The 10868-nt window shown below is 40.8% G+C and overlaps 1 protein-coding gene across 1 annotated transcript in view; it reads left to right on the top strand.

Annotated features, from left to right (window-relative positions):
- LOC308396573 (protein NLRC3-like) overlaps positions 1 to 9655 on the top strand; it is a 42458-nt gene extending 32803 nt beyond the window's left edge. Inside the window, exons 5-8 of the mRNA XM_080881990.1 lie at positions 2528 to 2701; positions 6115 to 6288; positions 8831 to 8877; positions 9032 to 9655. Coding sequence (XP_080738116.1) covers positions 2528 to 2701; positions 6115 to 6288; positions 8831 to 8877; positions 9032 to 9567 — 931 coding nt within the window. The 3' untranslated portion in view covers positions 9568 to 9655. The remainder of the gene's footprint in view (positions 1 to 2527; positions 2702 to 6114; positions 6289 to 8830; positions 8878 to 9031) is intronic.
- The last annotated feature ends 1213 nt before the right edge of the window (positions 9656 to 10868 follow it).

Genomic DNA, 10868 nt, shown 5'->3' on the forward strand with positions numbered 1-10868 from the left:
ACTCTATTATTAAATGAAAAAAACAAATTAGACTAAACTACTGAAACGTTCTGCTGCTGTTTTTAAAGTTTCCATGTTTCCATGTTACCAGGAAGGGTTCAGAGGGCTCTGAACATTTAAACAGTTTTAGATCTATTACACTCAATCTTAAATGTTAAAATCTTAAAGGACAACGTTACATTTTTTTATATTAACAGTAACTCTGGGCGTGGAGTGTGCAGCTGATCTCATCGCTGTCTAAAAATGGATAACAAAACCTAAGGAGTGCTGAACAGTGTTGGTCAAGTTACTTGAAAAAGGTAATCAATAACTAATTACTGATTACTTCCCCAAAAAAGTAATCCCGTTACTTTACTGATTACTTATTTTCAAAAGTAATTAGTTACTTAGTTACTTTTTAAAACATGATTTATCCCCTAAATAGGTAATAAAGCAATAGATCTTTCAGCCCAATTCTAATTTTTCTGCATAATCCATCATATAAAATGTAATCAAATGAAAAAGTCTTTTTAAAACTACTTGATAGGTTTGAAGCATAAACCTATTCACTGGAACGTTAAGGACAATTAACTACACAGAAAAAGCAAGACACAAGTAGGCAAAATTCTTTGTGTTACTCATGTATGAGGGAGAGAACCACGACAAGCGCCGTTCCTTCGCTTGACCCCAGTAGCTCTCGTCCGCTCCCCCATAACATTGTTCTTTTATTGAGCTCACATGAATATACATAGTTTCATTAACATAAGAGGTCTACATACACACCAAGAGTACCTTGCCTGTGCGTTGTGTAAGTTTGTGTGTGTGTGTGGGGTCAAGATGTGACCCTGTGAAGACTCCCCAAAGCTGGTGCCAGGAGTCTAGCGGGTCCATCTAAACAAAAGGCTCTTACACTCAAACAGATATACGTGTGTTTGCTATACCATATATCAGCAAGAGAAGATACGACCTCTCCAAGGAGGTGTGTGATCTATGCCAGAACACTCTGTAGAGGAGTGAACGCACCCCCCTCTTCATGCTACACAGATATGTTACAGAACTCCTAGGATGAGACATTCTTTCAATCTACAAATGATTATATACTTCTAAGCATATATGAGTAAATATTTCTAAGCATAAATGACAATAAACAATATTAGTTTTAATCTTTTAACTTTATGCATCAAGCAAACATTAAATTATATGCAACATTCTCTGACTGGAAAAAATTTGTTTAACATTTAAACCTATTTTCTGCACATTCCACCATATAAAATAAAATCGTTTTTTGTGTTTACACTCACTCTTTCAAATCGATGCACGTAAAACACAGCAGAAAATTAATAAAATCAAAGACTCAGCGGTCCTGTTGCTCTATTTTCACCTGTATAGCAGGAGTGGGGCAGGCGGAGGTTTACCCTGGTGCAGGTGTGCTGCAGTGGTCAGTGGAAGGATATGGCAGTTTCTCTGTGAATTTCACATTCCTGTGGCAGCGTATTTGGTGCTTGCTCGGACCTTTAGGGGTTTTTTTGCTGTAAAAAGAAGTTTTCTTCCCACACAGTGAGCAGCAGACGCTAATGTTTTTTTTACTTTTTACAGAATCAAACTCAAAGTAAGGTCAGCACCTCCACGCTTTAAATGCTGCACGGTCATACACTCTCCCGCACTCGATATATTATCCATTTGTGATCTGCACGCAGCTGTTGCCACGAACGTTGCACTCGCTTACGTCATTGTCATGAGACACTCTCCCAAAAAAATAACAGTTTTAGTAACACAGTAACGCAGCGTGCTTAGGAGAAAGTAACAGTAATCGTTACTTGTAACGGGTTACTTATAATGCGTTACTGCCCATCTCTGGTGCTGAATCATTCAATAATACAGACTATTAGAGTAATAGGTGTGTAGCATCACTAGCAACAAGCCCCCAACACATTGCGTGTGCTAGCGGCTAATTTAGCAAACAACTTAACAACAGAGTGATTTTAGATCTTTTAGAACTATAAGATGATAAGCTGTGTGTCTTTTTCATAATAGTGACATGGTTGTAGTTACCTCAATTGAACGAGTCGTCAGTCGCGGTAAACCCATCAGCAAATAAACTGGGCGTGTTTGCGGTCACGCCCAGGGGGTGTGTGGGCGGGAGCGTTACACAGTCGCTCCACCTGAAGTCACTACCGCGCAGACTCTGGCTCCAAAAATGCAAGATGGCAGCCTCGGCAAGCGCGATATTTTGGCTTAATGTGAGGAGGTGCTGTAGCGTCGTCCATGTTTTCTACAGTCATTGGTGTCACTCTGTACTAGTATAAGTAAATCTAGTAGCTATTCACTGGTTTCCCTTTAGACTTAATAGAGGTCTAATTTAGTTTTCTGTTAGGAAATTTAACTTAAAGTGTTTTATTTGTCCCAGGGCAAAATCTCAGTTAATTATTTTTTTTTAAATTAATTAATTAAAATCTGAACTGTGGTGCAAACTGAGATATTCATCTTGAAATCTAGATTCAACATTAAAATTATTTTTGTTTGATGAAAAATGTCATTGTTTCTTTAGCCTGAACAGGTGTAACCTCTCTGAGAGAAGCTGTGAAGCTCTGTCCATGGTTCTCAGCTCCCACTCCTGTAGTCTGAGAGAGCTGGACCTGAGCAACAATGACCTGCAGGATTCAGGCATGAAGCTTCTTTCTGCTGGACTGCAGACTCCACAGTGTATGTTGGAAATTCTCAGGTTAGGATTTTTTGACTGATGATTCAGAATTATATAAGCTGACAGCTTTTACATGTACCTTTAAAATGTGACAAATGGTCTTTGATTTGATATAAATGATCAATTCTCACAATAAAGATCTGAGGACATACAGTGGGGCAAAAAAGTATTTAGTCAGCCACCGATTGTGCAAGTTCCCCCACTTAAAATGATGACAGAGGTCAGTAATTTGCACCAGAGGTACACTGCAACTGTGAGAGACAGAATGTGAAAAAAAAATCCATGAATCCACATGGTAGGATTTGTAAAGAATTTATTCGTAAATCAGGGTGGAAAATAAGTATTTGGTCAATAACAAAAATACAACTCAATACTTTGTAACATAACCTTTGTTGGCAATAACAGAGGTCAAACATTTACTATAGGTCTTTACCAGGTTTGCACACACAGTAGCTGGTATTTTGGCCCATTCCTCCATGCAGATCTTCTCGAGAGCAGTGATGTTTTGGGGCTGTCGCCGAGCAACATGGACTTTCAACTCCCGCCACAGATTTTCTATGGGGTTGAGGTCTGGAGACTGGCTAGGCCACTCCAGGACTTTCAAATGCTTCTTACGGAGCCACTCATTTGTTGCCCGGGCGGTGTGTTTTGGATCATTGTCATGTTGGAAGACCCAGCCTCGTTTCATCTTCAAAGTTCTCACTGATGGAAGGAGGTTTTGGCTCAAAATCTCACGATACATGGCCCCATTCATTCTGTCCTTAACACGGATCAGTCGTCCTGTCCCCTTGGCAGAAAAACAGCCCCATAGCATGATGTTTCCACCCCCATGCTTCACAGTAGGTATGGTGTTCTTGGGATGCAACTCAGTATTCTTCTTCCTCCAAACACGACGAGTTGAGTTTATACCAAAAAGTTCTACTTTGGTTTCATCTGACCACATGACATTCTCCCAATCCTCTGCTGTATCATCCATGTGCTCTCTGGCAAACTTCAGACGGGCCTGGACATGCACTGGCTTCAGCAGCGGAACACGTCTGGCACTGCGGGATTTGATTCCCTGCCGTTGTAGTGTGTTACTGATGGTGACCTTTGTTACTTTGGTCCCAGCTCTCTGCAGGTCATTCACCAGGTCCCCCCGTGTGGTTCTGGGATCTTTGCTCACCGTTCTCATGATCATTTTGACCCCACGGGATGAGATCTTGCGTGGAGCCCCAGATCGAGGGAGATTATCAGTGGTCTTGTATGTCTTCCATTTTCTGATGATTGCTCCCACAGTTGATTTTTTCACACCAAGCTGCTTGCCTATTGTAGATTCACTCTTCCCAGTCTGGTGCAGGTCTACAATACTTTTCCTGGTGTCCTTCGAAAGCTCTTTGGTCTTGGCCATGGCGGAGTTTGGAGTCTGACTGTTTGAGGCTGTGGACAGGTGTCTTTTATACAGATGATGAGTTCAAACAGGTGCCATTCATACAGGTAACGAGTGGGGGACAGAAAAGCTTCTTACAGAAGACGTTACAGGTCTGTGAGAGCCAGAGATTTTCCTTGTTTGAGGTGACCAAATACTTATTTTCCACCCTAATTTACGAATAAATTCTTTACAAATCCTACCATGTGAATTCATGGATTTTTTTTTTTCACATTCTGTCTCTCACAGTTGAAGTGTACCTCTGGTGCAAATTACTGACCTCTGTCATCATTTTAAGTGGGGGAACTTGCACAATCGGTGGCTGACTAAATACTTTTTTGCCCCACTGTATATGATGATGTAAGAAAAAAGTGATATAAAATAAGACTTTTTTTGCTGATACAAAAGGTTAACAAAACATGATGAATCAAGATAACTATATTATTAATAATTATTATTATTACTGAGCTAGAAGAGATGGGTAGAGTCTGGACTTCTCTGCTGCTCCCATGAACCGAACCTGGGTAAGTGGTGGACAATGGACAGATGGATTCTCCTTCTCAAATATATATAAAAAAAAACCCTCTCATCCCTGCGGACTGTCTATCCTTCAAGCTTGGGTCCCGTTTGGTTCTTTTGCCATCAGAATTATTGTCTGAAGGTCAAGAAAGATACCCAACAGGTTTACTATACCAAGTGGACCATCCCGGCCTTGCCATGTTGGTCCATTTGATTGACCTTTGTTTTTATTGTTTATGTATTTAATTTTATTTTTCAGTTGTTACATATGGAACAGACATGACTATTGGAAAGGAAATGGAGAAAAAAGAGTGGGAGGGAAAGAAAAACAGCGGGGAAGAGGGTGATAAAGGGCACAAAAAAAGGGGGGGGGGGGCGATACAGCTTAAAAACACTACAAAAGACCAAGAATAAAAGGATTAGATCTGCCTAACTTTCAACACTAGTTACGCATCACTATTTACACAACACTTCAATTTATCTCAGGATGGCTAAAACATACATTATTAGATTACTCTTGGCTAGATGTAGAATAAGCAATAATCTAGAAATTTCAGAGCTACCATTTATCAGCTCAAACATCAAATGACATGAATGCCCCAGGGAGGGGCCACTTGCCCCTACTTTCCTTCCCTCCCCATCCCCAGCTGCCTCCCTCTTCCCGCTCCACCACAATCACCCACACATGCAGGGCCTTGGGGTGCAGGTGTGTCACCAGGGTGCAGGGGAGCCATTCATGCCCTGGGGGACAGGGCTACCTTAGAACACACAGGTACCTAGACCAGGAGTATAGAGTACGTCTGGGGAATGTGATTGTGTGTACAGTGTCTACTTATGTCTGTCTCCACATTGGGTGAGTGCTGAGTATTTGCATATGTGTGCATGGGGGTGGGAATGGATGTTCGTATCTGTGTGTGCCTGTTTGTCTGTGTCTATACAGGGAGTGCAGAATTATTAGGCAAGTTGTATTTTTGAGGAATAATTTTATTATTGAACAACAACCATGTTCTCAATGAACCCAAAAAACTCATTAATATCAAAGCTGAATGTTTTTGGAAGTAGTTTTTAGTTTGTTTTTAGTTTTAGCTATTTTAGGGGGATATCTGTGTGTGCAGGTGACTATTACTGTGCATAATTATTAGGCAACTTAACAAAAAACAAATATATACCCATTTCAATTATTTATTTTTACCAGTGAAACCAATATAACATCTCCACATTCACAAATATACATTTCTGACATTCAAAAACAAAACAAAAACAAATCAGTGACCAATATAGCCACCTTTCTTTGCAAGGACACTCAAAAGCCTGCCATCCATGGATTCTGTCAGTGTTTTGATCTGTTCGCCATCAATTTAATGTTTCCCTAAAAAGAATGAGTTCTTAGGACCCATTCTTTATTTACTTCCATATGCATATATTTTATACCTGGAGTACCTGGAAAACTCTAATGTAAAATAAAATAAAATACATTAGAATGTATTTATTTATTCACTTCCTGCAGTGTCCCTGGTTGTATGATAACAGAAGAAGGCTGTACCTCTCTGGTCTCAGCTCTCAACTCCAACCCCTCCCATTTGAGAGTGTTAGACCTGAGCTACAATCATCCAGGCATTTCTGGAACACAGCTGCTGTCGGCTGGTCTGAAGGATTCACAATGGAGACTGGACACTCTCAGGTATGGATATTTGTATTGTGAGGTACAGACCATACAATGATACAGACAGGATGAAACCTTTGGCAGAACCAGGTTCAGGAAGGACAACCAGTTGAAGGGGAGGGATCAGTGGAGCCAAATGTCTTTTATAAAAAGCAGTTAACATGAATGGGTAGTCTTAAATAATCACAAGAAAGTGTGACAAAGGGTAAAATGCATAAGGGTCTAGTGCAGTGTAATTTTAGAGATGTTGCACAAATGGAAGAACGCAGTCTTACATATTTGTTTAATATGTGCGTTGAAGGACATGTCCTGGTCAAAAATGACTCCAAGGTTCCTCACAGTGTTACTGGAGGCCAAGGTAATGCCATCCAGAGTACGCATCTGGTTAGAGACTATATTTCTAAGAATTTCAGGGCTGAGTACAATAACCTCAGTTTTACCTGAATTAACAAGCAGAAAGTTAACGGCCATCCAGGTCTTTATGTCTTTAAGACATTCCTGCAGTTTAACTCATTGGTGTGTGTTATCTGGCTTCATGGACAGATAGAGCTGGGTGTCATCTGCATAGCAGTGTAAATGTATGCTATGTCTTCTAATGATGCTGCCTAAGGGAAGCATGTATAATGTAAACAGAATTGGTCCTAGCACTGAACCCTGTGGAACTCCATAATTAACCTCAGTGTGTGAAGAGGACTCTCCATTTACATGCACAAACTGGAGTCTATTAGATAGATATGATACAAACCACTGCAGCACAGTACCTGTAATACCTACAGCATGTTCTAATCGCTTTAATAGGATATTATGGTCGACAGTATCGAACTGAGGTCTAGCAGGACAAGCACAGAGATGAGTCCACTGTCAGAGGCCATAAGAAGATCATTTGTAACCTTCACTAAAGCTGTTTATGTGCTGTGATGAGCTCTGAAACCTGACTGAAACTCTTCAAATAAACCTCTGCAGATGATCTGTTAGCTGTTTGACAACTACTCTTTCAAGGATGTTTGATATGAAAGGAAGGTTGGAGATTGGCCTATAATTAGCTAAGACTGCTGGGTCTAGAGATGCTTTTTGAGTAAAGGTTTAACTACAGCCAGCTTGAAGGCCTGTGGTACATAGCAGATTATTAGAGATAGGTTGATCATATTTAAGATCGAAGAATTAATTAATGGCAGGACTTCTTTGAGCAGTTTTGTAGGAATGGGGTCTAAAAGACACGTTGATGGTTTGGAGGAAGTAATTATTGAAGTTAACTCAGAAAGATCAATTGGAGAAAAAGAGTCTAAATGAATATCAATGGTACTAAAAGTAGCTGTAGATAATGTTACATCTGTGATTTGGTTAAATGATGATCCTCTAAATTTGTGACACGCCATTTCCTCTCCAGCTTACGAGTTATCTGCTTTAGGCTACGTGTTTGAGAATTATACCACGGAGTCAGGTACTTCTGATTAGAGACCTTAGTTTTCCAGAGTTCCCCACTTGTTACGTTCCCCTGAGGGGTCTAGGCGGTGAGGGGGAAGTAACAAAAAGTGTCCGGGTCAGAAAAAGGAGTCAAGGAGGCAAAAGGGTTAAATTAAAGAGTTTTATTAAAGTTTCTATTAATACTAACTAAAAGAGATGGACAAGCCGCTATTACCGTTTAAAGAAACAAGCAAAACTCAAGCGTTAGTCAATAAAGTACAAAGTATGTCAAAAAGAGTGCAGCTCACTAGCTGCAAACACTCAGCTCACTAGCTGTAACCACACTAATGGCACTCTGGAGCTACAGTATCCAGAGTCGTACGTAGTGACGAGGTAAAATTATTAACAAGATAATCGACCTCTGTTGGGGTAGCGTTCAGATAGCTGCTCTGCTCTGTGTTGGTACAGGGCATTGAAGATGATAACAGTGGGTGGATTATATTCTTAAACTTAGTTACAGCGCTTTCAGAAAGACATCTACTTTGATAAAGTCTACTCTCCACCGCTGTGTAATCAATTATTGTAAATGTAAATGTTATCAGGAAATGATCAGACGGGAGAGGGTTTTCAGGAAACGCTGTTAAATGTTCAGTTTCTATGCCATATGTTAAAACAAGATCTAGAGTGTGATTAAAGTGGTGGGTGGGTTCTTTTACATTTTGAGAGAAACCAATTGAGTCTAATAACAGATTAAATGCCATGTTGAGGCTGTCATTTTTAGCATCTACATGGATGTTAAAATCACCCACAATAATGATTTTATCTGAGCTGAGCACTAAATGAGATAAAAAGTCTGAGAAATCAGACAGAAACTCTGTGTAAGGCCCAGGTGGACGGCAAAGCTGTGCAAGGAAATCACACATTTCTTTTCTAATACATGTTTCTAATAAATAATCTATGGAATATTCCCTCGTATAGCAGCACCTCTTTAAAAGTAATGACTCAGATGGAAGGATCCTGGTGATCATAAAATATTCTCTCCACTTGAAATGTTCTTCTTAAGATCAACTTACATGCTTACAGAATGGTGGAGCCACTCTGTAATGTCCATGTGTGCATGCTGACTGTGCTGCTCTGACCCCCCTCCTCCTTTCAGGGTGGAGCCTGCTGGAGTCCGATGGTTGAGACCAGGTCTGAGGAAGTGTAAGTGTGTTTTTAATGTGATTCATGAAAACAAAGCAGCACACATTCAACCATCTTCATCATTCTGATGTCAGGAGTCATCATCAAAGTGTCAATCAATGAACAGATGATGGATCAATAACTGCAGCTGGATTGTGTTTGTTCTCTCCATCAGATTCCTGTCAACTCACAATCGACACAAACACAGTACACAAAAACCTCCAACTGTCTGACAACAACAGGAAGGTGACACGTGTGAAGGAGGTTCAGCCATATCCTGAACATCCAGACAGATTTGGTTATCGTCTACAGCTGCTGTGTAGTGATGGTCTGACTGGTCGCTGTTACTGGGAGGTCGAGTGGAGAGGAGAGGTTCGTATAACAGTGAGTTACAGAAGAATCAGAAGGAAAGGAGTCAATAATAACTGTGTGTTTGGAAAGAATGACCACTCCTGGAGTTTATTCTGCTCTGATGATGGTCCTTATTGTGTCTGTCACAATAACATAAAAACATCCATCTCCTCCTCCACATCCTCCTCCTCCGTCTCTAACAGAGCAGCAGTTTATGTGGACTGTCCTGCTGGAACTCTGTCCTTCTACAGAGTCTCCTCTGACACTCTGATCCACCTCCACACCTTCAACACCACATTCACTGAACCTCTTTATCCTGGATTCAGAGTTTATTCTGGTTCCACCGTGAGTCTGTGCTGAGTTTAATCATTTAGTCTAAAGAGTGTCCTCCTGTTAGAGAAACAGGTTGAACAGATTAGGATTCAGATTCAACTTTATTGTCATTACACATGTATAAATACAGGGTAACGAAATAAAGTTTGCATCTAATCAGAAGTGCTCTTGCACTTCTGATTAGATGCAAACTTTATTTTTGATTAGAAGTGCAATAAGAGTAGATTATATACAGGTAAGTGTAGAAAAGGTCGGAATAGTTCTGAACAGATTATGTACAAATAAGTTAAGTCTACAGATGTGTCATGGTCCGGAGTCTGTGACTCCGTGTTTATGTTTAGTCTATTAGTATTCTGTGGTTTTGGTTACCTTGGGTGTTTGTATTCTTCTGTTCATGTTCCTATGTTCTGTGTCCCCCAGTCTGTGTTAAGTTGGTGTGTTATGTCATTGCGTGTATGTGTTTCCTGTTTTATTGTGAAGGTCTGCGTCTTATGTGAGTGTTTTCAGTTTGCCTCCCTAGTCTCGTCACGATAATCACTCCCAGCTGTGTTCCCCACCTGCGTGTAATCTCCCTGTGTTCTCTGGGTGTATTTAAGTTGTGTCTTCTGTCATGGTAGTTGCTGGTTCGTCTGCGTTATTTTCCTCGCCGCCATTCTGTGTTTATTTCCTCCAGCTTCCTGGTCATTCTCCCTGCAAGGTACCCTCGTTAGTGTTCTGGTTTCGTGTTTAGTTTAGTTTTCCCAGTTTAGAGTTATTACCGTTCTGTTTCTCGCCACCCCTTTTGTTGTTCTTATCCGGTTGTAAATAAAGCTCATCCTCCACTTAAGCAGTCTGCATTTTGGGTCCTATTTCATATTCCACACGGCTTGCCCCGGCAAACCGTGACAAGATGTTTATATTGCTATACAGAGAGCAAGTATACATATGTGCTACATATATACAGCTGTACCGGTGTGTGGTAAACAGATCTACAGAGTGCTATGAATATAGTACTCTGAACGGACTATAACAGTGAACCATGTATGCACTGTAACAGAGACTACACTATCATGATCATGGTCATTGGGAGGGATAGGGGGGTGTGGGTGGAAAGGTTCAGCGGGGACTGACTTCAGTAGGGTGACAGCTGTGGGGAAGAAGCTCCTCCTAAACCTGCTGGTTTTAGCCTGAAAGGTCCTGTAGCACCTTTTGGAGGGGAGGAGCTGGAAGAGTTTATTGGCAGGATGAGAGGAGTCTCTGAGAATGATGCGTGCTCGGCGTAGACATCTCTTCTTGTGGGCATCCTCAATTGCAGGAAGTGGAGTCCCTGTGATGCGTTAGGCAGTTTT

Source organism: Rhamphochromis sp. 'chilingali' (assembly GCF_963969265.1).
Source record: "Rhamphochromis sp. 'chilingali' genome assembly, chromosome: 5".
Taxonomy (NCBI): domain Eukaryota; kingdom Metazoa; phylum Chordata; class Actinopteri; order Cichliformes; family Cichlidae; genus Rhamphochromis; species Rhamphochromis sp. 'chilingali'.